Here is a 13,963-nt window from a genome sequence, read left to right on the forward strand (position 1 = left end):
TGGTTCTTCTGGTTGTTTTTGTCTCATTGAGATACTCCTCCACACCCAAAGCAAAGCAGAGAGGCATGTCCACCTTGAACACAAACATAATATTTGTTTTTCATCGCCAACTTCATAGCCTGTACTTGGAAGGACTCTGTTAATGTGTAACATCGGTAGCCTATTGCACCTCCTAAGTAAAGCTGTGAATATCACCCAGAGCATTAGCTTGATTATGATACCCACTAACAAACACATTAATTAGAAAAGGGCCTGAGGAGATAAAATGCTTGAACAAGAGCATTGTCAAGTCTTCAACTGTGACAACACACACTTTCTTATAAAGGACTGGAGATTGTGAGATATGATTTTCCTCAGATACATCTGCCATAACAAATAGCAGGGAAATCCATGTTTGAATAAGTGCAATGAGACCTACTGTATGTAAAGGGCGTGTGAACTAGATGTGTGTAGAATAGAAGGAAAGCAGGCTGATAAGAGCACAGACTAAACCAAAACAAATAAAAGCTTGCCCTATTTCCGATGGGCTTCAGGAGCTTTCATTTTCAATCAGCAAATTGTTTTTCCATTCATGTTATCAGGGCTTTGTGAGGAGTTCAATATAACATATTACAGGTTAGCCTGGTTAGTCTGGAAAAGGTCAGAATGCCCTGCTTCTTTATCTTATTTTTACCTTTATCTTACATTCATGCTCACACATTGTTTATATCATATCTTATTAGAAATTGTTTTTTTTATCATCTGTTCATCATACACTGCCTACAAAATTGAGTTGCGTTGAGAGTGAGTGAGAGAGGCAGGAAGAGAGAGAGTGTGTGTGAAAGAGAGAGTAGAGGCTCCTCCTCACTCGCTGTGTGCTTCTCTCGTGTTTTACAATCTGTTCTCTCCACTCACACTCTCACTCAGCAGAGATTCAGTGGTGGCGAGAGCAGAGATTCACACACTGGAAAAGAAGTGGAACATATAGCATATAGAGAAAAGGTAGAATGTACAGAGGGGGGTTGTGGGGTGGGGGCGGTTGTGGGGGGGGGGTTGTGGGGTCGGGGGGGGGTGGGGTACTCTTATTACCCCTGCCTTCTGCACGTGCTCAGATCTGCACAACTGTATTCCTAGATGGAGCGGGTGCAGGGAGAGGGAGAGGTGGACCGCCTGGAGCTCCCCAGCCCGCTGACTGACAGGGAGAAAGTGATGATCCAGGACTCCTGGACCAAAGTCTACCAGAATTGTGACGATGTCGGAGTGGCCATACTAATCAGGTATTTCTTTCCTTCATTTGCCTTTCCTGCTTTAAGTTTGAATTTTGAATATGAGTCAGGAAGCCAGGCTTATCACGCATATTTGTTCACTTGACTTTGACCCCAGGGACCAGGAAATGTGCTACAGAGGTGACAAGGGGATACTGTGTAGATTTAAAAGGGGAGAACATTTGATTTAGCCTACTTTTATATTTATCACAATTTATCGCACTTGTGTACTCATTTATATGCAGCTGGTGATTGCATGTTCTGTTGAGATCTGCAACTGTCTGCAACATGATACACAAATCTGCATGCATAACACCTAATTCCTATTTTGGGTCTGTTCATGATTTTCGCCTTCACCGTTGCAACTTCAATTAGTCTATAGCTGATGATGAAGGTCAAATTTGCCTTTTGTCTCTTTTCCCCCTCAGTAGGGGTGCCACATGGGGAGAAAGGTTAGGACAAGAGCCCTAAAAAAATGATTAGAACATTAGGTACATTTTTCTATATTAAATTATATTATTCTATCATCATTACCATATTTTATTTACAATAAGCTAAAAGGAACAGATACAGTCGTCGGTGTAGGAACACCCACAAAATGTTACTTCTGGTGTAGAACAGTCCGGGAAACCCCCCCATATATCTCAATGGGCTGACTCACCAGCCGCGGAAGGTGCTGCGGCTCTATACTACAGGATTGGGGATTCAAAAGCAGGTACGTAGACATGTTCAGATGTGCGTTTACTGCGGCGTTTGAATCTCTGATCCTGTTTGCCTGGGCTGGGATAGCAGCTAAATGCTAACTATGCTGACTGGGGAGAACGGGAGGATTTCCCCTGCTAACCCATTGACCACACGTCTATGATGAGACACTGCCTGAATGCATGGTTTCTTTTTAGGGGTTCCAACTGACAGCTCACTGTCAGTAAATATCGCATAAGTAACACAAGAGTTGCAAGCCTGCAAAGGTAGAGTTATTTAAATCTTTGAATGGGTATTTTGGGATGTGGAGGTGCATGGTTAAATCAGTTGTGCAGGGTTGGCGTGGACTGTGGTGATGGGGAGGTGGGGTCCAATGTGATATATTTTCATGGGGCCCAAAATCCCTGGCAGTGCCCCTGCCCCTCAGTGATGTCATTGCACCTGCTAGATCCACGAGGCCTACTGATGTTTTTCCAACCCAGTCGCCAGAATAAAACATTTGCATTGTACATGTCTGCAAACCAGGTATACAAACAATTTCATCAATACACAACAATTTACATCTGAAACAAAACGTCAGCATTTTATGTTTCTGCAAACCTACAATCTCAACGTAAATTTGAAACTAGAGACCATCTTGCGATGGGATCACACCAGCCGCAATGCCCACGACTTAAACGCATGTGGACCAGGGCCGTAAATTGTGTACACCTGTAGCCTTCTGGTTCTGCCCTTCACTAACGGGGTTCTGGGCCAAAATATTTGACTCGTAGGTATAAGGCCTACAAAGTAACCCTTCAGCCGGAGGAAGAACTCGCCATCTTCGGCTGCTCGGAGTCCTCTCTGAACTTCCCCACGGCTGTGCAACGGTCTCTGACACAGGGGACAATTGTAGCAAAAAAAAAGACTTAGGTTCCTGAGGACCAACTCACTAAAAAAGTTTTCCACCATTTGGGAGCCGTTTCTAGCCTACCTCGACAAGGTTAGGGGTGATGGGTGACTCGCCTGGCTGGTTTCTCATGGACAACTTGCGTGGGATCCCGGGCACAATGTCTCTCACAAGCACTTAAGCACCTTATGCGGCTGGTAATCACATTGTAATATTGAATGTTGATAATATATGTATGTTTTTGTTGTTGTTGTTGTTGTTTGTTTCTTTTCCTGTGTCTAAGTGTGTTTGTTTGTCTTATATGTGTATTGTTCAGAAAAAAAGAAAAAAAAATTATACACCTGTAAAGTTTCATGGGTGCCTTTTGCAAAGTTTTGACGCTATTGCGTTCGCAGACAGACAAAAACACCTGACAAAGTAGCCTACTCAAAACCACTTCTGTGGTAGTTCCCGCTAGGTGCCTCACACACACACACACACACACGCGCGCACACACACACACACACACACACACACACACACACACACACACACACACACACACACACACACACACACACACACACACACACACACACGCGCGCGCGCGCGCACACACACACACACACACACACACACACACACACACACACACACACACACACACACACACACACACACACAGACTAAAAAAACTACTTTGCTTAAGGTTAGGCTTATAGTTTTTGGTTTGGTTAGGCTTAAATAACAAAAACAATACATGTGACTCACAGTTTAACTTTCAACACGCCGGGATGTGAACACGCCTCTCTGGTTAGGCAAGTGTCTACGCCCTTAGTGGCCACCGTGCTATTTCAATAGCAGACTCTATCGTTGATATACACATATCTAGAAACGTGATAACTTATTTTTGGTTCAGAAACGTTGATATTCTACGTATCGGTGGATTGCAGAAACATTCAAAAGAAAACAACAACAAAAACGACCGGGCTGTGTATTTATGTCAGTCAGGACCTTTCTTTTTCTCAGTAAACTGTAAAAATGTCTATTAAAATGTATCTAAGTCTTTGAACTCCAAGAGTGGGATCATCCTATCTCAGAACGCAACCAAAGCAATAAACTTTAACGATCTTCTTGAGTTTATAAGTTCCTGCTCTGTCCATACGAACACAATCATTCTTATCTAGTGATCTTCTCACTTTCCTCCCTTTCCAGCCTCCTATTTATCCAACAGCAGAGGAACACCATAAGCCTCCTATTTATCCAACAGCACAGGAACACCATAAGCATTTTAATCCATCTTCCTGCAGCCAGACATCTTTGGCTCTGAAAGTGCTCCCTCCCTTGAAGGGCAGGTCATGTTTTGCATACCTACAATATAGAGGGCTAAATAAGCTAATCCAGCTGCAGGAATGTCTCCATCAGTACCAGTCAAACCTCGCCTCCATCCAGGACTCTGGGCCATTTGAAAGGCATTAGAGCAGGGGGGTTCAAAGTCTGAGAGTGTGGGCCTCCCCCCAGATAAAGCTTGGAAAAAGGAGCCCCCCCTCGCTCAATTCCTGGATGCCTATGGGATCATGATTATGTTATTTGATCCCATAGACACTCGACGAGTGAGCCAAGATAGCCTGATATTATATTATATTATTATATTATGCATCCATGCGATGTTTTTTTTCTTTATTAGTTTGACATACATCAAACTACACCAAATACATAAAAAGGTCTGTCTGAAGGCATTTATTTGTTCTGACTCTAGTAAAGTGTGAAAAACAGTTAAATTCCCCTGTATCTCTGAACTATCTCATTAACCAAATCACACACATTGCTATTCTATGAGATCTCCTTTTATTAACGAATGTAAGATTTTTTCACTTCCATTCACTGAGCCTCCCCTGAAACTGCTTGGAGCCCCCGTGGGGAGGCCCGCCTCCCACTTTGAAAACCTCTGCATTGGAGCTTTTCCTGTCACAATTATAGTGTTTTGGAGAATCTCCCATCATTTATTTCAGCATCCACCTCATCAAATGTATTTATACGATTATTTTTGGGGCATTTTTGCCTTTATTTAGACAGGACAGTAGGCAGACAGGAAAGGAGGGGAGAGAGAAAGGGGATCTGGGGATGACAGGCGGCAAAGGGCCTCGGGTCAGATTGGAACCCGCATCGGACGCGCAAAGGACTGAGTACGCGTGCTACCAGGACGCACCGCCTCATCTAATTAAGGTGAACACAGAATGCTACTTGAGGAAGCATTCAGGATTTGTACAGCTGTTGGATTCACTTCTTCTTGTATCTCTTGTGATATGAACATTTATGCTGAAACCTGTGAACAAATCCTCTGTTGAAAAGCTTGATAGGCAAATCAGCAGACGGCGGTGTGAAAGGGCCTTTGAAGCTTCACGGCATGGCGCAGCGTGCCCGTCCACCTAGCATGGTACCTCCTCCAATTAACCGCACTCAACTCGACTGGCTTCTGCTAGTGCCATACATGTAGGTACCTGCTTTAGGACTGTAGGAGGTCAAGGTTGAGGTTAAGGTCACCAGCCACAGGGCAAAGACACTTGTACTATAGCCGCTGTTTAAAAAAAGAAAAGGCAAAAGATTTGAATGCAGATTGACAGACAAAAAAGACAAAAAGACAAAAAGTTCCGCTTTGATAAAACATGTAAGGACTAAATGGGCTGCAATGAATTTCCAGTTATTTTCTACATTCACATTCCTTCACAATGACATTAAGACCCTCAAGAATCTGAGGAATGGGGGTCAATCGATAGGCAGCAGCTGCATAGGCGGATTATGACATGATGGGGCCCCTGGGCCTGGACACATGAAGGGCCCCCCTCACAGCGCACAAACACAGAATTAAGGCCAGAAGGCCATACATTCACCTGACTCTCAACAGGATTTACATCACAAAGCCAACAGCACAATAACAATAAATACATTCACCTGTATCTCCATAAAGGCAACAACATTAACTGTTTTGTCCACCAGTCAAATGGCTAGTGAATGTTCACATTTGACCAGCCACTCAATAGATTACCATTGTTCTTTTGGATGGTGAGTGAAGCAAATCTACCAGCCACTTTTACCAGCATTTGGCTGCTGGCTGTGCTAATTTGGACCCTGTCTCAGTAAAACTGGATTTACAGCACAGGTATCTCACCCCGGCAAGATATGCGGTGCTCCTGTGAAGAGGCTCTGGGTTATGGGCCCCCTGAGCTCTGGGGCCCCGGGGCCCCGGGGCCCCGGGGCCTGGGCCCGGTAGGCCCGTTTGGTAATACATCCCTGGCAGCAGGACTATGGCAAATCCCCCCTTTGACCCAGAGTCAGATCCTATCCTTCTCGTGAAGGCGGTCTTCATGTGAACTCCAGTGTTGAACTTCAACCCTCCCAGCCAACTGACAAGATAACAACCAAAACAGCTAAGCACATGCAGTACCACACAGCTGATCACATGATCACATGCAGTACCGGCCCAGGAATTGGACACTTTCTCTGAATAGATAAGGGAGGATTAAGTGTCCAATGGCCATATAAAATACTAATGAGGCTATTTATATGCAACCACGGGTCATGCAATTACAGGAGGGAAGGATCAAACATGGTGCTTCCTCATTACTTTGCAGTGAGAGTAGGAATCCTGCGCTCCAGACGAGAACGTCAGACCCTCCACCCAAACCTAACAGAATAAAAGCACTGTCTACCCTCCATTTAAATTATAAGACTATAAGAATAATATACAAGATTATAAGACTAAAGAGGTCACAAGAGACAAATGAGGCTCTACAGGGGTGCTTCAAGGCCACACAATGGGAGGTGCTCCGTGAACCCCATGGAGATGACATCAACTCCATCACTGCCTGTGTAACAGAGTACATCCAATTCTGTGTGGATAACACCATCCCCACCAAGACAGTGCGATGCTTCCCCAATAATAAGCCCTGGATCACCAGTGACCTGAAGGAGCTCGGGAACAAAAAGAAGAGAGCCTTCAGGGAGGGGGACAGGGAATGATTGAGGGGCGTACAGAGAGAGCTGAAAGTGAGACAGTGAGGGAGGGCAGGGAGGCGTACAGGACCAAGCTGGAAAGCAAGCTCCAGCAAGACAACGTGAGGGAAGTGTGGTCTGGAATGAAAAAGATCACGGGCTTCAAGGCAAAGGGTGAGCAGGCTGAGGGAAGCCTGGACAGAGCCAATGATGATGAGATGGACAACTTCTTCAACAGGTTCAGCACAGGATCCTCAGCTGCCCCTCCCCCTGCCCACAGCCACACTGACCCCCCTTGCCCGCACAGCTGGCTCCCTTTCTCACCTCCCCGGGGGCCAAGACAAGATCACAGGCTCGCACTCTGCCTTCCTCCCCAAACCCCCACTATGGACTTCAGAACAATACCACCTACATCCCCCTCCCACTGAGCCCCCCTCTACCCCCCACCACCCGATCTGGCACCAGCAGCCAGGTCAAGAGGCAGTTGGAGAAGCTACGCCAGAACAAGGCTCCAGGTCCGGATGGGATCTGCCCCAGGGTCAGACAGCTGGGCCAACACCAACAGGTTCCCAAGGGAGAGCACAGGCAGAGCTGAGGGGCAGGCTGGGTGTGAGGCCCATTGGATGCAACAGTGATTGACTTAATAACCAAGCATAGAGCAAGTACCATGTTCTACCCATTGAGAGACATAGGGCTGTATGGTGATGACCACAAACAGGCACAATTGTCACCCTCCTGCCACCTTACAACACTAGGTGTTAATGATCGTCCCCAGCTCAATAAGGACCAGTTTCCAAAAGAATGCAGAGTGGCAAAGAGTGTTATTCTTCTACCTACTTGATGATGAAGGCCTTGGAGTTGGAAACAGGCAGTCTGCTAACAATGTCCTCTAAACCAGTGCTTCTCAATTTTTTTCACATGAAGGACCCCTAAACTGACAAAAATTAGACCACGGACCCCCATTTCATAGGATTTTGTCCCATGCTGATAATGATTTATGCTTTAGATGTTTTATTACACAAAGTGTATAAAACCTATGACCAAAATAGTCATTGCGTTACTTATGAATGGAATTATAGCGAAAATAATAATGCCCCTTTTTTTGGCTGGGGACCCCCTGGAACCCCCTCAAGGACCCCTGGGGGTCCCCGGACCCCCATTTGAGAACCACTGCAAACTAGGGCATTCACGACTAGTGAATTTTACTAGTCGACTAGTCGTCCCTAAAGGTAGTTGACTAGTCGACTAGTTTTTTTTTTTTTTTTTTTTTTTCTTTTTTAATAATAATCTTTAAGAAAGAACATCAGGTATATACACAACATACATGGACTATCATATCCCATATCCCATATCCCCCACAAAGAACATCAAAACACAACAAAACAAAACAAGAAAACTGCATAAGATACACAATAATCCAAGAACAAACAAGACTATTGGACAAACAACCAAACAAAAACAATGCATTCAGCTCCTATCCTGAAAAGCCTAATGACACTGGGGTAAAAAGTTCTTAAAGTCAAACTCTGTATGTGGTTGCCATATTTTGGGGATGTCTAAGAATCTGCCTTTGCTCTTGTAGTAAATGTTATCCAACGTATGGTAGCTTGAGAGTTTATTCCACCAGTGAACTACAGCTGGGGGATTGATGCTTTCCAATTTAAAGCTATGCATTTCCTATCTGCCAACAGGGCAAGATCTATGTATTTACTTTGAATGCATTGTTTTTGTTTGGTTGTTTGTCCAATAGTCTTGTTTGGGATATGATAGTCCATGTATGTCGTGTAAATACCTCATGTTCTTTCTTAAAGATATATATATATTTTTTTTTTAACGACTAGTCGACTACTAAGCACAGTGTCGACTAGTGGTTTTACTAGTCGACTAGTCTGTGAATGCCCTACTGCGAACTACAGCTACAGTAACTCAGTGGGGGGCCCAGCGTTATCAAACAGAATTCCTCCCAGCGCTATCAGAACCAGATTAACCTTCAAGAGAAATGTCTTATCAGAAAGGTTATTTTATCTGATCCTAACTCTAAGGAATTTACTGCAAGACTTATTTCTGCAGGGGGTGCACAAAAGTTTAATGATTTTTGTAGAGTAAATATGGGAAACATTTATAACTGTGTATTTGTACTATTTGTCCTGTTGCATCATTCCTTACATGACAAATTGTGTGATGATGAAATATTTTGATATTAAAATAACAAAGAGACCATCTTGCAATGGGATCACACGAGCCGTGGCCAGGAGTGTAAAGTTGGGGGGCCTGTGCGTGCGTGTGTGTGTGTGTGTGTGTGTGTGTGTGTGTGTGTGTGTGTGTGTGTTTCTGTGTGTGTGTGTGTGTGTGTGTGTGTGTGTGTGTGTGTGTGTGTGTGTGTGTGTGTGTGTGTGTGTGTGTGTGTGTGTGTGTGTGTGTGTGTTTCTGTGTGTGTGTGTGTGTGTGTGTGTGTGTGTGTGTGTGTGTGTGTGTGTGCGTGCATATGTGCGTGTGTCGAGGGAGGCTTGGATCACACCCATTTTCAAACTTGGCCTTCACGTTGATGTCAAAAGTTTTGTGGCTGCATCTTGCATGGCTATTGCGGTGATACAATCTGTCCACAGACAGACAGACAGACATAAACACCTGGCGAAGTACTCAAACCCGCTTCCGTGATTGTGGTATTTTGACCTGATGACACACACACACACACACACACACACACACACACACACACACACACACACACACACACACACACATACACACACACACATTACCTCAAAACAATACCTGTCGTGGCTGGTGAAAAAATACCAGCGGAGTGATTCACATGCTTGCCATTGTATTTTTTGAGTAGCCAATGCATGCAAAGGAATAGGAAATAATCTGTTAGTGCATTCTGATCATCATCATCACGGTTACAACAACAAATGTGTCGACTGGCCATTGCATTTTAAACTAATTTTGAAATGATCTCTCAGCGGCTGAATGTTCTTTCCATTCATATGGAGCTGCACTGAAAAGCAAAATTACATATTTTCAAATATATGCTGTAATGCTATGGGAAATAAAAGAGATACACCCCATAGAGCATCTAGATAACAGTTAAACATTAAAAAGGAAAATATGCCACATCCCCATGTGGATGCTTAATGTTGACTTATGATATCTCGTCAGCCCAATAAATGCACCTGGGTCTATATGATGGAGCTGCTGGAGGCTGGAGGGCGATGATATTAGCGCCGCTGCTTACGCTCACCTCGCCCACTTTGCTCTCCTCCTCCGCAGGCTGTTTGTCAACTTCCCCACGTCCAAGCAGTACTTCAGCCAGTTCCGGCACGTGGAGGAGCCGGAGGAGCTGGAGGGGAGCGCCCAGCTCAGGAAGCACGCGCGCAGGGTCATGAACGCCATCAACACCCTGGTGGAGAGCCTGGACAACGCAGACAAGATGGCCTCCGTGCTGAAGCTGGTGGGCAAGGCTCACGCACTCAAACACAAGGTGGAGCCTGTGTACTTCAAGGTAAGGTGTTCGCCTTATGTACTGTAGAAGAGACAGTCTGGCTTGAGAGACTAACAGGAAGTGTAAACACAATCGGAAGTTCTGATTGTGTTTACACTTCCTGTGACTCATAAACCTAGTCTGACTCATATGTGAGTCAAACTAGGTTTAACCACGTGATGTCAGACTAGTTTGAGCAGGTAAAACAGCCCACGTTTTGGACAGGAAGTTGTGGCACAATGGGTCAAGTGGGCGCGGCTACATAGTGAGGGAGGAAATAAGAAACACTCGTTCCACAAGCTAGAAGAAGAAAGAAAAAATGCAACAAATTTTACTCGTCATTTTGGGTTATTGCCAAAGAAATGCCAGTAAAACCTCTAAAACAGTTAACAGATCCAGACTACTGTGTTGTTCTCTCCGTGTCTCGTCTCTCTCCTGCCCAGATCCTGAGTGGTGTGATACTGGAAGTCCTGGGAGAGGAGTTCCCAGAGGTCGTGACCCCAGAGGTTGGCGTGGCGTGGACCAATCTCCTGGCAGTACTCTATTGGAATATCACAGCCGTCTATGAGGAAGTGGGCTGGACGAAGCTGTCGAGCTCAACCGGGTGAACTCTGGGTCTAACGGACATGAAGCATTGAGCCCGGTGGACATCCAGACACACTGATACTTTGTGGGCCTCGGCCTCCTTGGAGACGGGTAAACTGTGCTGACTATTGAAAGAAATGTATCTTTACAGAGGCTATACACTAAGAACCTGTCCTGTGCCCTTTCAGCAGATAGCTAGCCAGTCTGTGTTTGACTTTGCAAAAAAAAAATATTATACAGAGGATGGACCAATTCACGTGACAAAAAAACAAAAAGCCAACTGTGGTATTCACTCCTCCTTGTTTTTTGTTCCCTTGTAAAAGACCAAACTGTATAAAAGGAGACGGACAAACGCAAAGAAGATGCAAACATTATAAACCCAACACCGGAGAAGAGGTCACATGGTTGTGCCTTCTACAGGATGTGTACATCTGGAAACTGCATTTCATCTGATGTTTTGTTGATGTTTCCATAGCTGAAACAGTCCGACGTTATCCCCTCACCATGGACCTGAATTCTAAGGATTATCATGTATTCATTCAATACGGAGGATTTTTTTTATTATTTTTTTTACATTTTTAACAGTTTGTTGTGAACATTGTATACATGTTTTTCATTATACTCCACACAGTATCTGTATTAAACAATATTTTAAAGGGGGGGGGGGGACATAGAAAATATTAAAATCCTGCTATCTCAATCCTATGCTTCCCAATCGTATTCAATTTACACATGCCATAATCTGATTTGCCTATTTCTCCTTATTAGAAGTTAACAGAACTTTCCCTTGCCACAGGCATACTGCTTCCTTATAAACCCTTTTCACAGGGGCCATTTTGTGTCGAAAAGGCAGGGTAAACACAGGTGCAAGCAAAACACTAATGAGGAGTTCCAAATTCCAATCATGGAAGTTTGAAACCCTCATTAGTGTTTTGCTTGCACCTGTGTTTACCCTGCCTTTTCGACACAAAATGGCCCCCGTGAGAAGGGTCTATTGTCAGCAGTGCTAAGTAAAGGTGGCTCAGCTGCTGGGAAACTATTTATAGCCCCATTCATCTCTAGCAATGACCCCAGGATGCCTCTTTTCATCAAATATTGTATTGGGGCTGCAGGAATGCTGTTAGAGGGTTTGGTGCATCTATTCATAGTATTCCCATCATGCCACAAGCATGTTCCTACCAATATGGTGCTACAATACACACAGTTGGGCCAGGAGAGTGGGAGGGTCATCACAAAAGCTCAAATCTTATCATATGGGGGTCCGTTGTCTAATTTGTGTCAGTTTAGGGGTCCTTGACGTGAAAATGTTTGCTGACCTAAAAGCTGGATCAGAGTACAGCATTACGCAATAAAAGCAGTATAAATCACAGATGCCAATGCCAGTTTGAACAGGTCCTGTTGCCAACATGCTGCCCTTGCAAAAACAACAATATACAGTACAAGTTCGCTTGACTCGCCATACTCTGTGTGGACAAACTGCATGGTGGTGGCTGAGCACTGCTTTCAGAATAGAAACACACAGCAGGCTCTGTTTGCCTCCTAGGCCTACCAGCAAGATCTAACCCCTCCATGATCCCAGCTAATCCTCTGAGCTAATCTCCGCGGTCATGAGAGCGGAGAGGGAAGACGGGAATAGTCGAGATTGCTACACCACAAACTCTGCCTTTCCCGTTCAATGCATTCAATGGGAGGAGAGCTGTCAGTGCTCTAACCAGCAGCGGCCCCAAGGCGAGGGATCCGTAAGGCGTGGGATAGGACCATGTGTACCACGATGGTGGTCCTCACCACCATCGGCCTGGTTCTGCGGCAGATGCTCTCTAACAGGATCAGCCCGTGGCCGTGAGTAGCCTATAGCTACTCTTTATCATCGTTTGTCTTTCACCAGGTTCTAGAGCAGTGCTTCTCAACATGCAGTCCAGGGACCACCAGCCAGGGGTCCTTGAGGGGGTTCCAGCGGGTCCCCAGCAAATTGATGAATTGAACACAGGAATGACTGTTTTGATCATAGTTATCTCTGCGCCTATACAATACAGACAGCCATGAAATAATAGAGACAAAATCTTATGTAACAATAAAAAATATTCTCAGATTTGTGTCCTGTCCAAGAAATAAAATCTCACCTAATGGGGGTCCGTGGCCCTAATGTGGACTAAGTTAGGGGTCCTTGATTTGGAAAAAGCTTGAGAATCACTGTTCTACTGTAGAGAATATTGTTCACCACAAAATCTACTTTTGAGTGATGAGGTCAAAATAATACTGCTCTTATCTTTTGTTTGGATTGGATAGACTGACAAAAATATATTACACACAGCAACTTGAGCCTTGTGAGCAAAGCAGTAACTGCTTATCTTGAAACAATCCCAGCCAATGATAAATACACACACCCCCCACACACATATACACACACACACACACACACACACACACACACACACACCGTGCGCACACACATGTGCACACACACACACACACACACACACACACACACACACACACACACACACACACACACACACACACACACACACAGATAAACAGAGAAAGTGAATGTACGTGTGTGTGTGTGGTGTGTGTGTGTGTGTGTGTGTGTGTGTGTGTGTGTGTGTGTGTGTGTGTGTGTGTGTGTGTGTGTGTGTGTGTGTGTGTGTGTGTTAGCGCAGCGATTCTCAAACCTAATTTAGTCCACATAGGGCCACTGAGCCCCATTTGATTAGATGTTGTCTCGCAACCCCAAATCGGAGAATATCTTTACAGTGGATATGAGTTTGTCCAGAATAGAGTGCCAAAGTCACACCCTCTTCCAGGTTCGGCATACGCACCAAGGGATTTCATCATCATCAGATAACAGTGAAACTATGACCAAAATAGTAGTTATTCTAGATTCTCTAATTGTTAACTTCTTGTAAATGTAACAATGGTGAAGTTTAAATTCACAATTTGCTGGGGACCCCCTGGAAGTACTGAACGACCTGTAGTGGTCCCCGCACCCCACCTTGAGAACCATTATGTTAGAGTGTGTGTGTGTGTGTGTGTGTGTGTGTGTGTGTGTGTGTGTGTGTGTGTGTGTGTGTGTGTGTGTGTGTGTGT

General features: G+C 44.8%; 1 protein-coding gene across 1 annotated transcript; it reads left to right on the forward strand.

The window, feature by feature from the left end:
• Positions 1-879: 879 nt before the first annotated feature.
• Positions 880-11,533, forward strand: LOC310787174 (cytoglobin-1-like). The gene is made up of 4 exons (XM_083648540.1): positions 880-981; positions 1,114-1,256; positions 10,081-10,312; positions 10,735-11,533. The coding sequence occupies exons 2-4, from the start codon at positions 1,114-1,116 to the stop codon at positions 10,897-10,899; spliced, it is 540 nt and encodes a 179-aa protein (XP_083504666.1). The 5' UTR covers positions 880-981; the 3' UTR covers positions 10,900-11,533.
• Positions 11,534-13,963: the final 2,430 nt, after the last annotated feature.

Source organism: Poromitra crassiceps, assembly GCF_964638095.1.
Source record: "Poromitra crassiceps genome assembly, chromosome: 13".
NCBI lineage: Eukaryota > Metazoa > Chordata > Actinopteri > Beryciformes > Melamphaidae > Poromitra > Poromitra crassiceps.